This window comes from Somniosus microcephalus, chromosome 6 (assembly GCF_052327205.1).
Source record: "Somniosus microcephalus isolate GS21.2 chromosome 6, FLI_Smic_1.0, whole genome shotgun sequence".
NCBI lineage: Eukaryota > Metazoa > Chordata > Chondrichthyes > Squaliformes > Somniosidae > Somniosus > Somniosus microcephalus.
This window is the reverse complement of record NC_140992.1, coordinates 175,505,312-175,527,976: the sequence shown is the minus strand read 5'-3', so window position 1 is coordinate 175,527,976 and position 22,665 is coordinate 175,505,312. Positions and strand designations below refer to the sequence as shown.

At 52.3% G+C, this 22,665-nt stretch overlaps 1 protein-coding gene across 10 annotated transcripts in view; it reads right to left on the bottom strand.

Annotated features, from left to right (window-relative positions):
• The window catches only part of st3gal2 (ST3 beta-galactoside alpha-2,3-sialyltransferase 2), a 782,475-nt gene that overhangs the window by 339,954 nt on the left and 419,856 nt on the right, over positions 1–22,665 (bottom strand). For 9 of the 10 annotated variants that reach the window (XM_085990964.1, XM_085990963.1, XM_085990972.1 and 6 more), the window contains one exon: positions 11,073–11,266. In XM_085990964.1, the coding sequence (XP_085847090.1) occupies positions 11,073–11,266 (194 nt within the window). Of the gene's footprint in view, positions 1–11,072; positions 11,267–22,665 lie in introns of those variants that run through there. The other variant, XM_085990973.1, reaches the window with a different exon arrangement.

Sequence of the window (22,665 nt, the reverse complement as noted above, 5' to 3'; positions counted from 1 at the left end):
ATAAGGGGTAAGCCATTTAGGACAGAGATGAGGAGGAATTTCTTCACCCAGAGAGTGGTGAACTTGTGGAATTCTCTACCACAAAAGGCAGTTGAGGCCAATTCATTAAATATATTCAAGAAGGAGTTGGATATATTTCTTAAAGCTAAAGGGATCAAGGGATATGGGGAGAAAGCAGGGACAGGGTACTGAATTTGGAAGATCAGCCATGATCTCATTAAATGGCAGAGCAGGCTGAAGGGGCTGAATGGCCTACTCCTGCTCCTATCTTCTATGTTTCTATGTTTCCTGAGGTACTTTCATATTGATACTTGCAGAACTCTGGTTGTAGAAGACTGCTCCTCACATTTACACGACTAAATCTGGCTTTCTTCTAGCTGCACAATCTAGGCCCATTTTTTCATAAACATGGGGAAGTGTTGGTCGTCCATGGCCCAAACCAAACAACCACCAGTACAACAGTGATTCCACCACCAAACACATCTTCCTCTCCCCTCCCCTTTCAGCATTCCGAAGGGACCACTCCCTCCACGACATCCTGGTCCACTCCTCCAACACCCACTCCCCTTCCCACGGCACCTTCCCGTGCAAGCACAGGAGATGCAACACCTGCCCTTTTACCTCCTCCCTTCCCACTGTCCATGGCCCCTTCCAGGTGAAACAGCGATTTACTTGTACTTCTTGCAATTTAGTATACTGTATTCACTGCTCACGATGCGCTCTGCTCTACATTGGGGAGACCAAACACAGATTGGGTGGCCATTATGCGGAACACCTCCGTTCAGTCCACAAGCGTGACTTCAATGTCGCTGGGTCAAAATCCTGGATCTCCCTACCTAACAGCACTGTGGGAGTACCTTAACCACACGGACTGCAGCGGTTCAAGGAGGCGGCTCACCACCACCTTCTCGGGGGCAATTAGGGATGGGCAATAAATGCTGGCCTTGCCAGCGACGCCCACATCCCATAAACGGATAAAAGAAAAACCCTGAGCTTCTGGTCGCCTGTCCCTTTAAATCTCCACTCCACTCACTCTCTGACTTCTATGGCCTTGGCCTCTTGCACTGTTCCAACGAAGCTCAACGTAAGCTCGAGGAACAGCACCTCATGTTTCGATTAGGCACTTTACAGCCTTCCGGATTCAACATTGAGTTCAACAGTTTCAGAGCATAACCACTGCACCCGTTTTTTCGGACGGCAGCTGTTGATGATTCTGCCATTCCCATTTACACCTCATCTAGATCCATCTTTCGTTTCTTAATTGTCCCATTACCATCTCCTTTTGCTTTGTACTATCATCCCTTTTGTCATTTAATCTCTCCTGCCTTCCACCTATTACAGACCTTCCCTTTTGTTCTTTCCTCCCCTCCTCCCTTTCCCTGTCCCTGCACTTGCTTAAAACCTGTTACATCTCTAACGTTTTCCAGTTCTGGTGAAAGGGCTTTATAACTTTGGGCCTCAATCTAGCTTAAAGTGGCTTTCAAAAGGGAATTGGGTAAGTACCTGAAGGAAAAAAAATTGCAGGGCTACAGGGAAAGGGCGGGGGAGTGGGACTAGCTGAAGTGCCCCTGCAGAGAGCCAGCATGGGCTTGACGGGCCGAATGGCCTCCTTCTGTGCTGTAATCATTCTATGATTCCAGGTCATTGACCTGAAATGTTAACTCTGTTTCTCTTTCCACAGACGCTGCCTGTCCTGCTGAGTATTTCCAGCACTTTTTGTTTTTATTTCAGATTTCCAGCATTTTGCTTTAGTACAACAGTGCCTCTGGATTGTCCCATTAAGCCTACCTCTACCACAATCCCTCACAGTAGGAACATTTGAAAAGAATTGTAGCTGAATTAATTCTAACTTTGGGCCTCAATCTAGCGTAATGTAAGCTCTCTCGCAATGGCAGCAGCCTGCCTCCAGCCACCTTCTCATCAACCCTTTGACGCTATTCTGGCTCTGATGTCTGACATAATTAAGGTAGATTAAAAATATTTGTACAGCTCGCTCCTCTTAAGTGCCATTGCTGAGAAATTTCATATACATCTCAGGTTCAGACACTTGGCAGGAGCGTACAAACCGAGGCCAGAAATAGGCTCTACACTGTTTAAACCGTTAGCCCGTCTGCCTTCTCAGGCAGATGTAAAAGATCACACGGCACTATTTGAAAAATAGCAGGGGTGGCCTGGCCACTATTTCTCCCTCAACCAACATCACTAAAGCAGATTATCTGGTCATTATCACATTGCTGTTTGTGGGAGCTTGCTGTTTCCTGTATTACAACAGTGACTAAATTCAAAAAGCGCTTTGGGATGTCCTGAGGTTGTGAAAGGCGCTGTATAAATTCAAGTCTTTCTTTCTTTTTGTGCCTACATACAGCCTTTTTGTTAAACAATCTATCTTTGAACGCGACATTTCCGGTCTGGTTTTCTAACATCACAATTATTGGTGCTAACCCCCAGAAGCAGACTCTCCAATTCAAAACCAGTTGGGTGGCCACCCTGGATCAGCATAATACAACTGCTATGCTCACAGATTTTCTTGGGAATTTAAAAAAGCATGCCGTGTAATTCCTGAAACTCTGCTCACAGCCACCAGTTTGGCCTCTATGACGCATCTCAATATCCCCTTTCTCTCCTCATACAGGAAATCCTGACATCAAAATCAGACTAGACTGTGGTTGGAAATCAAATCTCATAATAAGCTCAATCCTGACTACTCCTTAAGAGGGTCCAGATGGTGAGACTCCCTCTTTTAAAAGAGCCCTGAAGGTGGAACTTCACCTTTTAAATGGGGTACTGGAGATGTCCTGCAGTGTCCTTTTAAGTGGTATGTCTTCACTGCCCATTCCCCTCTCAGTATAGGTGAAATTACTGAGCCTAGCAGAGCAATTTCTCCAGTAGAGAAAGAAAGGAAAGCTTCAAGCTTCAAACAGAGAAACAGGAGTAGGCCATTCAGCCCCTTGAGCCTGTTCTGAGGTGATGAATGCTGTTTTTAGGATTCTAAAGGGACTAGACAGTGTTGACCGTGACAAGCTGTTTCACCTTCGCCAGAACAGTAGAACCAGAGGACACAACCTGTGCTTGAAGGGGGGAAATTCCAAACTAATCTGTGGAAACAATGGCCCAGAATTTGCCGGAAAAATAATGGCGCGTGAACGTCGCACGCTGATATTAATATGCAAATTGGGCAGCAACTGGTGGCAAGGAAGAGATACCCCGTGAGTGGTGAATAGCCACAGGATGCTGGACGATTTGCACCGCTCCACTGTTAGCTTCGGGAAGGTAGCATCTCGCCTTTATCCTTCCAGTGATTTTCATGAAGTTGCTGGATTTGCACATTAATTGCCCATTAAACTCGTTACAGAAAGATAAGTCTAGTAATTAATAATGCAAGTGTGGCGACACGCCACCACTGGACATAATCCGCTCACGGCGGCACAGACAGTCTAAGCAGAAGCCCCCAGCCGGGGGCCCTTTCCTCCAGCAACTTGTTTCCCGCAGGGACAGGCTGCCGGGAGCACTTCCTGTCTGGGAAGTATTTAAGTGGATGTGCGGGCTTTTCTAGTTCCTGTTTGCCATGTGGTCAGAATAAAGCAGTTGTGTTTTCAATAGCTCTGTCTCGACTCCCACGTTTGCCGCGGTATCTCAACACTGGTGACCCCGACGCTCAGGACGAATCCTAAGCTAGCATGGCGGATACAAACGTAGTCACGGTTAAATTACCTGACTTTTGGGAGAACCTCGCCGAAGCCTGGTTCGTTCAAGCTGAGTCCAGATTCCGGCTGAAAGGCATTACAGTCGACGCCACGAAGTACGACTACCTCGTCGCCTCGCTCACCTACGCTACAGTCCCCAAGGTTTGGGCAGCGCTGCAGAATCCACCAACGGAGGGCAAGTACGAGCATCTGAAGGCTGCGCTACTTAAAAAATTTCAAACGTCCTCTTACCAGCGCCACTGCCAACTCCTGGACCTCCCCAGCCTTGGTGCCGCTTCACCATCAGACCTGCTTTCCCACATGCTGTCCCTCTCCGACGACAAAAATCCCGGCGCCCTTTTTCGCACGCTTTTCATTCGGCAGCTCCCCGCCAGCATCCGCCCGCTCCTTGTGGAGTCTGACTCCACGGACCTGAATGAGATAGCCGAAAAGGCCGACCGGCTGCTCTCTGCACAGGCCGCTCGCGACGTCGCGCCCGACCTCACGGCAACGACCACGCGGTCTTCCCGGGCCGCTAGGCCCGACCGCCCTACCACTCCGGGTCACTGCTACTACCACACCCGTTTTGGCGCTAGGGCTCAACGCTGCACGCCACCGTGTTCCTTCAAACCCCCACCCCCCGCACCGGCCCCCGCGATGGCCGCGGGGCAGAAGGAGCCCCTACTGTACGTCACTGACGACAGAACCAACCGCCGATTTCTGTGCGACACAGGGGCCCAGCACAGCATCACCCCCGCCTCCGCCCTCGAGATCCAACGCGGCACACGGGGTATCACACTGGCTGCAGCCAACGGCTCTGAAATCCGCACATATGGCACCCGCATGGTCACGCTCGACCTCGCGGGCCGCCGCTACCGCTGGGAGTTCCTGACAGCCAAGGTCCTCTGCCCACTCATCGGCGCCGACTTCCTACGCGCCCACGGCCTCCTTGTCGACATTCCGAGGCACCGCCTCGTTGACATCAACACTATGGCCCCCATCCCCGGCGCCTTTACCCCGGCCCGTTCGGCCGGCCCGACGACCTACTGCCTCGCCAGAGCCACGGACGACTACTCGGCACTCCTAGCTGAGTTTCCCGCCCTCACTAACCCGACCTTTTCGGCCAAAGCCGCCAAGCACGGTGTGGAACACTATATCCCCACCACCGGCCCCCCAGTTTCTGCCCACGCCCGCAGACTCAACCCGGCCAAGCTGGAAATCGCGCGGGCCGAGTTTACCCACATGGAACAACTCGGCATCATCCGCCGCTCCAGCAGCCCTTGGGCCTCGCCCCTCCACATCGCCCCCAAGCCCGGCGGAGGCTGGCGCCCTTGCGGGGACTACCGCCGCCTCAACGACGCCACCACCCCCGATCGGTACCCGGTGCCACACATCCAGGACTTCTCGGCCCGACTGGCCGGACGAACCGTCTTTTCCAAAGTCGACCTGGTGCGCGGTTACCACCAAGTCCCCGTACACCCCGTGGACATCCCCAAAACGGCCGTCATCACCCCATTCGGCCTGTTCGAGTTCCTGAGGATGCCCTTCGGCCTCAAGAATGCAGCACAGGCTTTCCAGCGCCTTATGGACTCAGTCCTCCGGGACCTGAACTTCCTATTCGTCTATCTAGACGACATTCTCGTGGCCAGCTCCTCCAAACAGGAACACCTCGAACACCTTCGCATCCTGTTCGGGCGCCTAGCCCAACACGGGCTCATCCTCAGCCCGGCGAAGTGCCAATTCGGCCTAACCGAGATCAATTTTCTCGGTCACCACATCACCCCTGCTGGGGCCGTCCCCCTGCCCAACAAGGTGCAGGCCGTCCAGCAATTCCCCCGCCCCACAACCATCAAGGGCCTCCAGGAGTTCCTCGGGATGGTGAACTTCTACAACAGGTTCATCCCCAGAGCCGCAGCCCTTATGAAGCCCCTATACGACTCCCTCCGAGGAAAATCCGGCAAGTTGGACGTAGCCTGGACCACTGACACGGCAGCCGCCTTCGACGCCACCAAAAACGCGCTCGCCGACGCCACTCTGCTCGCGCACCCGAGGGCCGATGCCCGGGTCGCGCTCACCACCGACGCCTCCGACCACGCGGTCGGGGCCGTGTTCGAGCAGTGGGTCAATGGCGCGTGGCAGCCACTTGCCTTCTACAGCCGCCAACTGCGCCCCCCGGAGGTCAAATACTCCACTTTCAACCGCGAGCTTCTCGCACTCCACCTGTCGGTCCACCATTTCAGGTTCCTCCTGGAAGGCCGCCCCTTCACCGCGTATGTGGACCACAAGCCACTCACATACGCGATGGCCAAGCACACCGAACCCTGGTCCGCTAGGCAGCAATGCCAGCTCGCGGCCGTCTCCGAGTTTACTACGGACATTCAGCACGTCTCCGGTAGAGACAACGTGGTCGCCGACTGCCTTTCCCGTCCCGCCGTCTGTGCGAATCACCTCGCGGTCGACTACGCACAACTAGCAGCGGCCCAGCTCACGGACCCAGACCTCCTCTCGGCGGCTACCAGCCTGCCAGGGCTACGCCTAGCCAAGGTCGTGCACGGGCCCGAAGCCACGGCAGTCACGTGCGACGTCTCACTCGGCCAACCCAGGCCGGTCGTCCCCGAGACCTGGCGCCGCCGCATCTTCGACGCGCTCCATGGGCTCTCTCACCCGGGTTCCCGCGCATCCGTCAAACTCCTCTCCAAGCGCTTCGTCTGGCGCGGCCTTAGCAGAGATGTTCGGACTTGGGCCACCTCCTGCCTCGCCTGCCAACGGGCTAAGGTACAGCTGCACACCAAAGCACCCCTGGGAGACTTCGAGGTACCCAGCCGCCGCTTCGACCACGTACACGTCGACATTGTCGGTCCCCTGCCGCCATCGCAAGGCCAAACTTATCTCCTCACGATGGTCGCCCGCTACACACACTGGCCTGAGGCAGTGCCGCTGACCTCCACCACCACAGCCGACATCGCCAGGGCGTTCGTTAACACCTGGGTTGCGAGGTTCGGCGTACCGGCCGACATAACCTCCGACAGAGGCGCCCAGTTCACCTCCGAACTCTGGACGGCCACAGCACGCAACCTCGGGGTGACGCTCCACCGCACCACGGCGTACCACCCGCAGGCCAACGGACTTTGTGAACGCTTCCACCGGTCACTCAAGGCCTCACTCCGCGCCGGCCTGCAGGACAGTACCTGGACTGACCGCCTACCGTGGGTGCTACTCGGCCTACGCACCGCGGTCAAGGAAGACCTCCAGTCCTCGGCAGCGGAGTTAGTCTACGGACAACCGCTGCGCGTCCCAGGTGAATTCCTTCCGGAGCCTACCAAGCCTTGGTCGGCCGAACAGCAGCGGCTCGACTCTTTCTCTTCCGCTCAGCAGTTCGCCCCACTTCCGGTCAACCGACATGGCGAACTCGCACCTCACGTCCCGCCAAATTTACAGCAGGCGCGCTTCGTCTTCGTGCGACACGACGCGCACCGCGGGCCCCTGCGACCCCCGTACGACGGTCCGTACGAGGTACTACAAACCGGGGACAAGGTATTCAAGCTGCGACTCGGCGACAGGGTCGAGACAGTCTCCATCGACCGGCTCAAACCAGCGCACACAGAACCAGGGGAACAGGTCCCCGTGGCCCAGCCTCCAGCCAGAGGCCGTCCCCCCGGCAAGCCAGCACAGCCGGCGGCGAACCGCCCGACCCAACCAGCCAGACCGGCGACCACTCAGAGCCGCTGCGGCAGAACCATTAGACCACCGTCACGACTCGTCCACTCCTCCTAAGCGGATTCTGGGGGGAGCTCTGTGGCGACACGCCACCACTGGACATAATCCGCTCACGGCGGCACAGACAGTCTAAGCAGAAGCCCCCAGCCGGGGGCCCTTTCCTCCAGCAACTTGTTTCCCGCAGGGACAGGCTGCCGGGAGCACTTCCTGTCTGGGAAGTATTTAAGTGGATGTGCGGGCTTTTCTAGTTCCTGTTTGCCATGTGGTCAGAATAAAGCAGTTGTGTTTTCAATAGCTCTGTCTCGACTCCCACGTTTGCCGCGGTATCTCAACACAAGTACCCTTTTAACGGCGTAATAATTGTTAATGACTGCCAATCAATCTCTGTGGCCCAGAAAGTGAACAATTAAAAGTGTAGCGTCTCATTCCTTCAGGTAGTGAATTGTTGTTGGAGATTTTTTAAATGTCAAATTTTTAAATTCAACATTTTTTTTCTTACTTTTATATCTGTCTCTTTTTTCTCTTTCTGTTAATCCAATTGTTCTTTCCCTCTCTTTATTTCTCTTTCTGTACCTGAGTTAACATTGAATTCACCCACTCTAAGTCACCCTCCTTCTTAGGCCTTCCTCTGTTTATTTCTCAATCCTTAAATCTCACTGGTTAAGGAGATACACTGTTTGTCACAGTCATTTATCAAGGTCCCAGATGCCCCATTGCCCTTGCCGCGCCGTTATCAACTTGTACTTCCTGCAACTTTGTGGGCAAAATTTTTAAAACCTAAACGTGCATGAACAAGTCTAACCGTGAGATGCCCCGCTCCAGCAAAACCTGGCCCAATATTTCAGCGAGCGAGTGGTCAATCTATGGAACAGGTTCCCTGAGCAGATGGTGGAAGCAGTTAGCATTGGTTCATACAAATGCAAATTAGATAGATTTCTTTCAGAAAATAACATTTTGGGATACAGTATGTGAGTAATTTGAGAGGTGACGTGTGGTGAGTGTAGCAAGCTCGGGAGGGGCAGGTGACTTTGGACCTCTGGTTCCCAAAGCTCTCCACCCCTGGGGTTTCCCTCGCCTCGTGGCTGGGTCTGTTGTAGACTCATTGATAGAGACTGATTGCTGTGATTGGTCAATAACTCCATTATTGTTGCATCATGCAACTACTGGGATGGTAGAAGGCATGCTTTTCTTGATATATATTACTGACTTAGACTTGGGTATACAGGGCACAATTTAAAAATTTGCAGATGACACAAAACTTTGAAGTACAGGAAACTTTGGTTTATCCGGAGGTTATATGTCTGGAATACTCGATCTAACGGCAAAAATCAGGAGCCGTTTTCTCTAAGTTTTTTTAGCTCTCGTTGCTTTTTTTTCCCAGTCAGGCACTGCAAGGTCTGTAGCTATAGCAACAGCTTCAGCTAGAGACACTTGCAGCTGTAGCCAACTGTTTTGAAGCTGTTGCTAAGCAACAGGGTTTGTTGATTCACATGGAGCTTTTCAGTTCCGTATGTTTCAACAATAACGCTGGCATGTCCGGCACTTTTGATGGTATGGCACCAGCTCGGTCCCGTCAGTGCCGGATATCAGAAAGTTTCCTGTATAGTGAACAATGAGGACAATAGTGATACAGGCTGGTGGAATTGGCAGACACGTAGCAGATGAAGTTTAGCGTAGAAAAGTGCAAAGTGATACATTTTGGCAGGAAGAACGAGGAGAGGCAATATAAACGAAAGGGTACAATTCTAAAGGGGGTGCATGAACAGAGAGACCTGGGGGTATATGTGCACAAATCATTGAAGATGGCAGGGCAGGTTGAGAAAGTGGTTAAAAAAGCTTACGGGATCCTGAGCTTTATAAATAGAGGCATAGGGCTGGATTTTGATACTGGAGGCGTGTAGGAGGTGGGACTACAACTTTCGGGGTTGCAGTCCCGCCTCCATCGAGTTGTGGCCAACCCACACGATTTTCACTTGCTTGGCCTTGTTGAGCCCGCAGCAGGCCAATTAAGGGCCACCCGGCAACAGGTGACATCACAGATTGACATTTCATCGGTCAAGAGCTTTTGACAGATGAAATATCGGCGTTTGACAGCTCTTTGAAGCTGTCAAACACTGACAATCTGTACACTTAAGTTAATTCCTTCCTCTCAGGCTGATTTAGAGATCTCTTCAGAACAGAAAGCTGAATGCTGCAACTTTTGACAGCTCGCAGCCATTCTGCTTTCTGTGCCGGCGAGATGAGGGACTCCCGAGACCTGAAGGAAGGAAGGCTGTAAAGGTAAGTAAAGGTAAGTAAAACTTCTTTAAACACTTTACACACACCAAACACACTTACCTCTGCACTCATGCACCCATCACTCACCTGAACACCGGACGTCTCGAACCCTCCAAGCCCTTCAGCCTGACGGTCCGCCTCGCTAACTTGGCGTGGTTTGGAGCCATCGGGAATCCCACACTTCAGGAATAAAAATAGGGATTAGGCTAAAAACTGCCTGTTAACTACCTGTTAACAGGCAGTTAATTGGCACTAATCCCCTTCCCGCCTCGGAGAGGTGGGTCCCAGCACAGGTCGGGTATCCGCCTCCTTTGAAACTGGCATGGAGGCGGGTTGGGGGTGGGATGGGTTCGTGCCCCCCGATTTCGAGATTTTAACCCCACCAGACGCCTCCAATCCCATCTCCACGGCCCAATGAAAATCCTGCCCATAGAGTACAAAAGCAAGGAAGTTATGATGAACCTTTATAAAACAATGGTTCGGCCACAACTGGAGTATTGTGTCCAATTCTGGACACCGCACTTTAAGAAGGATGTGAAGGCCTTAGAGAGGGTGCAGGAAAGATTTACAAGAATGGTTCCAGGGATGAGGGACTTCAGTTACGTGGATAGACTGGAGAAGCTGGAGTTGTTCTCCTTAGACCAGGGAAGGTTGAGAGGAGATTTGATAGAGGTGTTCAAAATCATGAGGGGTCTAGACAGAGTAGATAGAGGGAAACTGTTCCCATTGGTGGAAGGGTCGAAAACCAGAGGACACAGATTTAAGGTGATTGACGGAAGATCCAAAGGCAACATGAGGAAAAAGCTTTTTACTCAGCGAGTGGTTAGGATCTGGAATGCACTGCCTGAAAGGGTGGTGGAGGCAGATTCAATTGTGGCTTTCAAAAGGGAATCGGATAAGAACCTGAAGGAAAAAAAATTGCAGGGCTATGGGGAAAGGGCAGGGAAGTGGGACTAGCTGAAGTGCTCTTGCAGAGAGCCGGCACGGGGCTGGACGCGCTGAATGGCCTCCTTCTGTGCTGTAACCATTCTATGATTCTGAGCTAGATCGATCTTGGTCACTTTTTGTCGAGCAATTTCTATCCTCGATGCTGAGAATCTGAAATAAAAAGAAAATATGCTGGAAACGCACAGCAGTTGAAAGCAAGTGAAGCTCAGGTGAAGGGTGTGCACCCAAAAAATAATCGGTGTTGCTCTCTCAGATGCTGACTGACCTGCATTGTATGCCAGCATTTTCTCTTTTTATTTCAATTTCTTCAGTATCAAACGTTTAACATGATTCAAGCCATTGCTTATTTCACTGTCAAGCAAACACAACTGGAATTTAACCAGGAATTTTAAAAAGTAGACTAGTTATAAAGGATCTCACACCTGGGCCGCTCAGTATTGTGCTTACCTCATGATGAAATCCTGAGAGTTGATGTCTGCTCCGTAATGCGATTGATGCAGGTTTCCAGAATTCCCCACCACTGCACAGCGCCGACACCGGGAATGGTCCCATGAGCCATATGGGTTCTCTCCGGGCACAATGAGGAAGAGTTTAGACAAAACATCCTTCAGGCCGTGTGGTTTGAACTGTGGCTGAAGCATCTGGAGGGTAAAGAGGAAGAAAAAGACATAATGGGGTTTTAAAATAAAGCAGTCAGCGGATGAAAGCCCAGACTAAAGTGCCTTAGTAAGAAGTAAACGCCGCTGAACTATCTCATCCAACTGCGATTCACTGTCCAGTGTCACACCTCTCATTACACTCCCTGTGTACTTATTTAACTCTTCTCTCTTTTTCAGACACACAGGGGCTTCCATTGTAACCTTCTGGACAAATATCAAATAAACGGACACCTCTGATTACAGTAGGACTGCCAGGCACTGGTCCACACTACCGTGCATACATTTACACTAATATACAGTCAGACCTCTGTCACGCACAGCTATTCGGTCAGGCCCAATCTACATACAGAACAATGGGTCGGAATCCAATTCATGGTTTTGGATAGCTTATAGATAGAAATATGGATACCCAGGAGTAAATCTAATCGAGGGGTTCAGATGGTTTAAATATAGAGCAATGGATGCCCAGGAGTGAGTTACAGGCTGGAATCAAATTACAAAGAATTTCACAGAAATTACAGCATGAAACAGGCTGTTTGGCCCACCAGTCTGTTCTCGTGTTTATTCTCCACATGAACAGTTGTCCTAATCCCATATCCCTTTACACCCCTTCCATTCAACCACCTATCGAACCTATTCTTAAATGTTATGGTCTGTGCTTCAATCACTAACTTTGGTAGTGTATTCCACAGCCTCACAACCCAATGTGTACAAAAACTTCTGCTCTTTGTCCTAAAACTCTTACATTTAGGAGTTCAGATGGTTTACAAAGATAATAGATACCTGGAGTGAGATACAGGACAGAATCCAATCATAAGAACCTTAAGAAGGGGAAAAGGTCATTCGGCCCTTTTGGATGGATCAATTTCACCTAGTCTGCATTACAATTTCTGCTTTCTAAAAGTGCTTCTAATAGCCTCTTAAATCCAATGAATGGAGGTTGCTCCCCCTAGACAGAAGGGGAAAAACTCAGCAGCATAAAAGTGCCTTAACTCTCTCTGCCCCTCACTGTCACTTTTATTTCACTCTCTTTGTAATGTATGTACCTTTAAGGGGGGAACTACTTTCTACAGCTCATGTATACTGTAGTACCGGCAGTGACCACACCTGTATATAGCACTGAGTAGTAATCTGTTGTTTCAGTTGCAGTTGAACCACGTTGAGTAAACACCTGTTGTACCGTTCTCTGCAGTCCTTTTCTTATTATTACACGGACGTAACAGTGGCGACGAGCAAGTTCGAACCTACCTGCAACTCTGCATCACCTCCCAGGGATTCGCTCCTGGAGAACAGTGGAAGAAGGTCGAGTCCAGAAGCACGGGCGTCGACCATGGGCAACCACCCAGTCATCCAGCGGAGATTTGAGCATCGCAGGGGAGGCTGTCGAGAGCCAGGCTTGGCTTTCCAGTCACGGTGGTCCAGCGAAACGGGCTGGCAACAGGTACTGCGCAGACCCTTCCCGGACAGCGACGGGCTAGAGCCCGACCGAGCGGCACAGAAAAAGGCCGAGCAGCGTCGACGGGGGAGAGAGGGCAGAGCGCACAGGGCGCCAGTGTTCAGGACCAAGCGGCATCAACGGGGGAGAGAGGCGAGAGAGAGCAGAGCGCAGCCGGTGTTCAAGGGCCGAGCAGCGTCAACGGGGGAGAGAGGCGCGCAGGAAAATGCGAGGCGCTGCCATTGCCACGAGGACTGCAGAGAGCGGCGTTGGCAGCAGCGCAGGAGCAGCGCACGAAACCCACAGGGCGTCGCCATTTGCCACGAGGACCGCCGAGAGCGGCGTTGGCAGCAGCGCGGGAGACGCCATTTTAAGCCGCAGCAGGGAAGAAAGGAAAGTGCGGGAGACGCCATTTTAAGCCAGTCTAACCACACCCAAAAATGCCGAAGAGTGGCAGTATCATAGCGTTCGACAATGAAGTCAAAGATTGGACGACATATGTCGAACGCATAGAAGTATACTGCAAGGCGAATTAAGTGCCAGATGACAAGAAAGCGCTGGTATTGTTGAATTCAATGGGTGCAAAAACGTATAGCTTACTACGAAACCTAGTAACCCCAGAGAAGCCAGCAGAAAAGGATTTTGAAAACATAGTGTCAATCTTACAGGACCACTTAAACCCCACACCGCTGCTGATAGCAGAAGGATTTAAGTTTCACAAAAGGAACCAGCATAAAGATGAAAGTAATGCTGAGTATTTAACGGAACGCGCAAGCTATCGAAACACTGCCAGTTTGGAACGGGACTAGCAGATACTTTAAGGGACAAGTTTGTGTGTGGGCTTCAAAGTGAAGGAACCCAGAAACGGCTTTTATCTGAAAAGGACCTTACTCTGGAAAAGGCTTTCAGCATTGCGGTATCATATGAAGCAGCAGCACGGGGCGCTGCAGAGATACAACAGAGGCCGCAAGAATATGGCACAAACGAAATGTCATATGGAACAGAGAAGTGCTATCGCTGCGGCAGAACAACACACGACCAGAATGATTGCTGGTTCAAAGACAAAGTGTGCAGACAGTGTGGAAAAGTAGGACACATAGCGCGAGTCTGCAGGTTGGGAAAGAAAACCAGCAATAAGAAACCGACCAAAGGAAAGTACAAGAAGGTACATAAGATAACAGAGAATAGTTCAGATGAACAAAAGAGTGATAACGACTCCGAAAGCAGGGAACTGAGTTGTCTGAAACTGCATAATGTGATCACAACAGAGGATCACCGAACCATTTGGGTCACTCTCAAGACAGCAGGAGTCCAGGTAAAGATGGAATTGGACACAGGATCAGCTCTAACAGTCATAAACCGACGGGACTACGAGCGGCTATTCTCACACATACCCTTGAGAGACACAAAAATTATTTTGAAGACGTACACGGGGCAAAAAGTCTACCCCAAAGGAAAAATAAGGGTGACCGTTATATATAACGGTAAGGAAACACCAAAACTAGACCTGTATGTATTGCAAGATGGAGGACCACCATTACTGGGACGTGAATGGATCCGGAAAATACAACTGGATTGGCATTCCATACAGGCACTGACTGTGGCTGACAAAAAGGATGATGACGTCACACCTGGGCGACTGTCAAAGATCCTAACTGACGCGAAAGAAGTGTTCCAGCAAGGACTCGGAACACTAAAAGGCATGACAGCGATGATTAAAATGGAAGAAAACGCAAGCCCAAAATTTTTTAAGGCCAGACCGGTACCTTATGCGATCCGCCCAGCTGTCGAAGCAGAGCTGGAGAGTCTGGAACGTTCAGGTGTACTGTCCAAGGTAGACTGGAGCGAGTGGGCTACACCCATCGTCCCTGTGATGAAAAAGTCGTTGAGCAGCACGCCTGGGGAACCAAGGAAGGTTCGCATCTGTGGGGACTTTAAGGTAACAGTGAACCCGGTCCTTCACACCGTACAATATCCACTTCCGCGGATTGAAGATATTTTCGCCTCGCTATCTGGAGGGAAACGCTTCACTAAGATTGATCTGGCCCAGGCGTATCTGCAAATGGAGGTAGAAGAAGCATCAAAAAAATACCTCACAATCAACACCCATAAAGGTCTCTACCAATACAACCGGCTGGTATTCGGGGTAGCATCAGCTCCGGCTATTTGGCAGAGGGCAATGGAACAAGTCCTGCAAGGGATCCCAGGAACCTAGTGTTATTTGGACGACATCCTGGTCACGGGCGAAAATGACAGTGATCACCTTGCCAACCTGGAGCAGGTGCTCACTAGATTGCAGGAATATGGGCTCCAAGCTAACCGCCCCAAATGCGAGTTTTTTAGAAAACAGATCTCGTATTGTGGCCACGTTATCGATAAAGATGAGTTCCATAAGTCCCCAGAGAAGATTGAGGCAGTAGTCAAGGCTCCAGCACCGGAAAATGTGTCACAACTGAGGTCGTTCCTCGGGCTGGTAAACTACTACCATAAGTTCTTGCCAAATTTGTCTACAATACTACACCCACTGAACATCCTACTGCAAACTGGGGTGCCATGGAAGTGGAATGACGAATGTAGACGAGCTTTGCAGAAGAGCAAAACACTAATCACATCGAAAGAGGTATTGGCCCATTACAACCCAGCGTTACCAATTCGGTTGGCTTGTGATGGGTCACCCTACGGCATTGGAGCGGTGCTGTCGCACAAATTCTCGGACAGCTCAGAGAGGCCAATAGCCTTTGCGTCACGATCACTAACCTCAACCGAGCGTAACTACGCCCAGATTGACAGGGAGGCACTCAGCCTAGTGTGGGGAGTGAAAAAGTTCAATCACTATCTGCACGGGCAGAAATTCACCTTGCTGACTGATCACCAGCCTCTTGTCTCCATTTTTAATCCGAAGAAGGGCGTTCCGGTGATGACTGTGCAACGACTACAAAGATGGTCACTTTTCTAGGGGCGCACCACTATGAGATTGAATATAAGGGCACGAAACAGCATGGAAATGCTGATGGGCTATCACGCCTGCCACTGCCTACTGCGGAGGAAGCACCAGCAGTGGATCCTGTTGAAATATTCCATTCGACTATAGTTGAATACCTACCGGTAACTAACACTTGTATCGAAAAGGAAACCCGAAATGACCCGACACTGTCTCGGGTATATGATTTGACGGTGAAGGGATGGCCAGCATATGGCGACTCACTGTTGCCAGCATTCTCGACAAGGAGAGAACAGCTGTCAGTGTGCCGGGGGACCTTGATGTGTGGATCCCGAGTGGTAATTCCACCCAAGTTAAGGGAGAGAGTGCTCAATGAGCTTCATGAGGGTCATCTGGGAGGGGTAAAAATGAAAAGCCTAGCCAGGGTTTATGTGTGGTGGCCGGGAATCGATAAACAAATCGAGGACCTGACCAAGAGCTGCTCAGGATGCCAGAAAGTCTAAAATGCACCACCACAGGCCCCTCTACACCCATGGGAGTGGCCCTCATCTCCATGGCAACGGGTGCATATTGATTTTGCTGGTCCATTCATGGACTCAATGTTTTTAATAGCCGTGGATGCGCACTTGAAATGGCCTGAGGTCATCAAAATGTCCTCCACCACCACGGAGAAAACTATTGCAGTCCTACGGACCATTTTTGCCAGGAATGGCTTGCCAGAACAGATTTGCTCCGACAACGGACCACAGTTTGTGTCCGAAGAGTTCCGGAGGTTCTTGAAAAAAAATGGGGTAAGGCATTACACATCCGCCCCGTATCATCCAGCCACAAATGGATTGGCTGAGAGGTTCGTACAAACCTTTAAGAAGGCAATAAAGGCTATGTACAATGACAACATTCCGCTGCAGCACAAGGTGGACAATTTCCTGTTCGCCTACCGGAATGCGACACATGCAGTCACCAACCAGGCCCCAGCCATGATGTTCTTTAACCGAAGGTTAAGGTCTCGCCTGGATTTGCTCAGACCAAACGTACGAAGAGATGTTGAGAGTAAGCAATTCCAGCACATCCATGAGAAGCCAACAAGGAGCTTCAATGTAGGGCAACCAGTCTTGGCCCGCGACTACCGAACAGAAAAATGGCAGCCAGGAACGATATGCACACGGCAGGGCCCCCTAATGTACACAGTGGACGTTGGGGAGAGCATCGTGAGACGCTATGCTGACCAGATCCTAGAGTCACAGGAACAAGCCAACCCCATGCCTCGCCCATATGTACCTGGTGATGAACCCGACGTACAGGTAGCATCTACCCCAGAAACAGTAGCATCGGAAGCTGATGAACCAACCGACGACAGGGGGCCAGAATCGCCTCCGCACCAAGAGCAAGACACTCGGGAAAGGCGCTATCCAGAAAGAATCAGGAAGCCTCCCCAAAGACTGAATTTATAAATAGACTATTTTCAGCTAATGTTGCATGTTAAAAGTGTTAATTGTAATTAGTTTGATATTTAATTGTTAAATGAGTGTTATGGTACTGTTAATCTAAAAGGGGAGGAATTGTAATGTATGTACCTTTAAGGGGGGGAACTACTTTCTACAGCTCATGTATACTGTAGTACCGGCAGTGACCACACCTGTATATAACGCTGAGTAGTAATCTGTTGTTTCAGTTGCAGTTGAACCACGTTGAGTAAACACCTGTTGTACCGTTCTCTGCAGTCCTTTTCTTATTATTACACGGACGTAACACTCTTGAACTCTATTGGTATCTCTAGTTCCCCATTTACCTCATGTCTTTTCAGCCTTGGTAGTACCCTGCAGGCTGGGTCCTGGCCTTTCACTGTGGTTTCACAAGTTATAAAGAAAATAGTTTTACAAACTGGTCTGCATTTCTACTCAGCTCCACCTGAATAAAACAGGGCCTAGCAGGTGTTAGAGCTCAGCTTGGGTCTGTTTGTACATTCTGTGCACAAAGCAGAGGCATCTGCCATTGTAACGTTCCCTCTAGAGAGTGTGGCAATGAAACCTGAGCTCATCCCTCTCTCTGGTGGCATTATCCACACAGATAATCACATTAGGCACATAGTTCATACTATTCAATGTTGAGCTTAGCCATCAATCAAGCAACCTGCATCTTCACATCTACCAGAAGAAGCCTGCTCTGCAATTTACAGGGGAAAAGTAACAATTAATCAAAGGTTTGGTCAGGGAACAAAGCTGATCCAATGATATGTCTACTCGCTAGGTACAAAAAGAAAGATTACGCATTTATTTAGCACCTTATACATCCTCAGGATGCTGCAAATCACTTTACAGCCAATGAGTTACTTTTGAAGTGTAATCACTGTTGTGTTGGCAAAAAAACAATGGTTATCAGGACTGTTTCTCCATATTTAGCAATTTTCCGCTTGCAAACCACTCCCCAGTCTCAGAATGGCAGCTCCGAGCCGAGTCAGTGGTTCTTGGCACTGATCACTAAACACCACTACTTGTAATTTATCCAGTTGACAAGCAACAGATGGAGGTCAGACTCCTCGCTGAATCCAACCTTCGTTCCTTGCTATAAATGAGGTATTAGTCACAGCAGCTAACTAGTAAAAAGGCAAAGACATGCCATCATGTTTACACAGGTTTTTCATTGCAGACTGTTGAAGCTAAGGGCTCTCGCTTCCCTGGGGGTAACACAACAGGCTGTGTGCAGACTGCTAATTGGGGCTGTAGGCAGGAGCCTTCCCATTGTGCGGGTAATGATAGTTCTGTAGGAGTCGCTGGAAATCAACAGACTGCGAGACTTTCGTAGCAGCAAAGAAAAACGCGTGTTAGCTTTATTAACTCTCCGCATGGACTGAGGGACTCGGCCTCGTCGCAGGGCTATAACGTCATCACACAATCGACAACTCTTAAAGGGACCCTGCCCCGATAACCCAACCAAGTTCCGTACATAACGTGGAGCGATAACAACATTGGCCATACATAGTGAATTGTGTTACTGTCCCTATGTGGTCTCCGCCACATACGTCCCCCCAGAATTCACTAGAACTGGCAATGTCAGTCGCTGAGGGGCCCGGATCACACGGCCGAAACGGCTCCTTAAGTCCGGGGCGGGGACCGGGGAGGTCGCAGGAGGGTCCCTGGGCGCTCGGTGGTGGACTGAGGGTGCAGAAGCCGGAGGTCGGCCCCGCCGCGGGGGCAGGGCCAACCCAACGGGTCGGTCCAGATCCAGGTGGGCCGGCTTAAGTCGGTCCACGGAAATGTAGTCCGGCTTACCGCCGACATCCACCACGAAGGCCTTGTCCCCGGCTTCCAGGACGCGGAATGGTCCGTCGCAGGGCGGGTGAAGAGGTCCCCGGTGGGCGTCGTGGCGGACGAAAACGTACTCCGCCGCACGAAGGTCGGGCGGAAAGTGGGACTGAGGGAGACCATGCTGCGACGTGGGCACCGGCGCGAAAACCTTGGCGTTGTCCAGGAGGGCGGACCGCTGATGGGCTGCGGACCAAGGGTCCATGGCTTTGGGGACGAAATCCCCGGGAACCCGCAGCGGCTGCCCATAGACGAGCTCGGTGGACAAGGACAGGAGGTCCTCCTTGGGCGCGGTCCCGAGTCCCAGCATGACCCACAGGAGTCTGTCGATCCAACTGTCACCCTGAAGCCGGCCCGGAGCGCGGCCTTCATGGAGCGATGAAACCGTTCGCACAGCCAGTTAGCCTGAGGGTGATATGCGGTGGCGCGGTGGAGTCTCAACCCGAGGCCTTGGGCGACAGCGTTCCAGAGCTCTGACGTGAACTGGGGCCCCCGGTCGGAGGAAATGTCAGATGGGGCACCGAACCGGGCGACCCAAGTGCTGATGAACGCCCGAGCCACATCGGCGGACGTTGTTGATGACAGCGGGATGGCTTCCGGCCATCGGGTGGTTCTGTCGACCATCGTGAGGAGGTGGGTGAACCCGCGGGAGGGCGGCAGGGGCCCCACCAGGTCCACGTTAACATGGTCGAACCGCCTCTCGGGCACCGCGAAAGGCGCCAACGGGGCCTTAGTATGGCGATGCACTTTCGAGCGCTGGCATACCACGCAGGTATTGGCCCAGTCGCGAATGTCCTTCTTGAGCCCGTGCCAGACGAACTTAGCCGCCACCAGCTTCTGTGACGGCTTCCTGCCCGGGTGGGAAAGGCTATGGACGGCGTCGAAAACCTGCCGTCTCCACCCATCGGGCACGACGGGGCATGGCTGCCCAGCGGAGACGTCGCACAGGAGCGTGGTGCCGGCATCGTTAAACGCGACGTCCGCTAACTGAAGGCCCATGACAGCCGTCCTGTAGGCCTGGACGTCCGGGTCGGAGGCCTGGTCGGCCGCCTTGCGGGTGTAGTCGATGCCGAGGTGTACGGCGCTGGCGACAGCCTGGGAGAGACAGTCAGCGACGGGGTTGTCTTTCCCAGCCACATGCTGGATGTCCATCGTGAACTCGGAGACGAAGGAAAGCTGGCGCTGCTGACGGGCCGACCACGGCTCGGAAACTTTGGCCATGGCAAAGGTCAATGGCTTGTGGTCCACGAATGCCGTGAACGGGCGGGCCTCCAGCAGGAAATGGAAGTGTCGGATGGCGAGGTAGAGGCCGAGAAGCTCGCGATCAAAGGTGCTGTACTTCCGCTCGTTGGGGCGGAGCTGCCGGCTGAAGAAGGCAAGCGGCTGCCAGGTGCTGTTGACCCACTGTTCGTGGACGGCGCCGACAGCATAGTCCGAAGCGTCAGTGGTGAGAGCGATCGGCGCATCGGGCAATGGATGCGCCAGCATGGTCGCGTTAGCCAGGGCCCTTTTCATGTCTGTGAAAGAATTGGCCATCTCCTCGGACCAGTCGATGGCGAGCTTGGCAGGCTTGCCTTTGAGGGCCTCATAAAGGGGCCGCATAAGCTGGGCTGCCCGGGGAACGAAGCGATGATAAAAGTTCACCATGCCCAAAAACTCCTGCAGGGCCTTCACGGTGAAGGGTTGCGGAAAATCCTTCACGCCCTCCACTTTCGACGGCAGTGGCACCGCCCCATCCTTCGTGATGCGGTGCCCGAGAAAGTCGATCGAGGACAGCCTGAACTGGCACTTGGCCGGATTGACGATTAGGCCATGCTGGCTGAGGCGTTCGAAGAGAGTCCGGAGGTGGGACACATGCTCCGTCCTGGAGGCGCTGGCGATGAGAATATCGTCCAGGTAGACAAACAGGAATGGCAGGTCCCGTAACACGGTGTCCATTAGGCGTTGAAAAGCCTGAGCGGCGTTTTTGAGACCGAATGGCATGCGGAGGAATTCGAACAGTCCGAACGGGGTGATCACCGCGGTTTTCGGGACGTCCTGCGGCCGGACAGGGACCTGGTGGTAACCCCAAATGAGGTCCACTTTAGAGAAAACAAATTTCCCGGCCAGGCGGGCGGAAAGGTCCTGGATGTGTGGAATCGGGTAGCGGTCGGGAGTTGTAGTGTCGTTGAGGCGCCGGTAATCGCCGCACGGGCGCTAACCGCCGCCTGGTTTCGGTGCGATGTGGAGGGGTGAGGCCCACGGACCGTTCGACCGGCAAATGATAGCGATGGCGAGTTTCCCCGGGTCAAGGCGCCGAGCGCGGGCGTAGACAGGCGGACCGGTGGTCGGGATGTGGTGTTCTACCCCGTGCTTGGTGGCGGCGGATGAGAAAGTGGGCTTCGTGAGGTCCGGGAACCCGGCGAGGAGGCGGGAAAACTCGTCGGCGGCCGAGAGTGCGCTGGACAACTTCGTCGTGCCGGAACCACTGAGCGAACACAGGAGCGAACTGAAAGTCTCAGCGTTGACGGGACGTTGGTTCTTGACATCCACCAAAAGGCCATTGGCGCAGAGGAAGTCAGCGCCGAGAAGGGGGGTGGACACTTTCGCTGTAACAAAGTCCCAAGTGAAACGCTGCCCGCCAAAACACAGCGTCACGCTCCGTTTCCCGAAGGTACGGATGGAACTGCCGTTGGCGGCTTCGAGGGCGGGGCCGTGGTTCCCCCCCTGTATGTCTATGGTTGGCGCAGGCAGGACGCTCAGCTGGGCACCCGTGTCGCAGAGGAAACAATGTCCAGAGTCAGTGTCCGTAATGAATAACAGACTACCTGAATGGCCGACAGCCATGGTAGCTAATGAGTGGGCCTTCGCGTTTCCCGACGCGGTAAAGCTGCATGGGAGGCCGGCACTTCTTAGCTTTGGGGCCGAACTGCGCGTGGTAGAAGCACATGCTTGGGGGCTGCCGCCGTTGGGCTGTGGCGGTGGGGGCAGGGCCCCGCATGGCTACGCAGTACTGTTGCCCGGCGGAGAAAAATTTCTCGGCCTCCTTCGCCAGGTCGTGGAAATCACCAATATGAGAGTTGGCTAAAGCCGACCGTACCTGCCCTGGCAGCTGTTATAGGAACAGTTCTCTGAAGAAGAAACACGGCTTGTGCTTGCCCAGGAGGGTTAACATGTGGTCCATCAGTTCTGAGGGCTTGGAGTCGCCAAGCCCGGGTAGAGAGAGAAGCTGGTGTGTGCGCTTGGGTTCAGTTAGTCCAAAAGTCTCTAGGAGGTGCGTTCTCAGCATCGCAAATTTGTGGTGCTCCGGGGGGTCCTCGAGCAGGCTCACGACTCTGGCCGCGGTGGAGCTGCCGAGAGCAGAGACGACGTAATACTTCGTGTCATCCGCGGTGATGTCCCAGAGTGCAAACTGAGCCTCGGCCTGGGCAAACCAAGCGGCAGCCTGTCGTTCCCAAAACTCAGGTAATTTGAGAGAAACGGCATTCGTCGCCATCTCAGATAAAGTCTTTGGAAACGTCCAAAAGAGAAACGGGGTCACCAATGTAGGAGTCGCTGGAAATCAACGGACTGCGAGACTTTCATAGCAGCAAAGAAAAACGCGTGTTAGCTTTATTAACTCTCCGCATGGACTGAGGGACTCGGCCTCGTCGCAGGGCTATAACGTCATCACACAATCGACGACTCTTAAAGGGACCCTGCCCCGATAACCCAACCAAGTTCC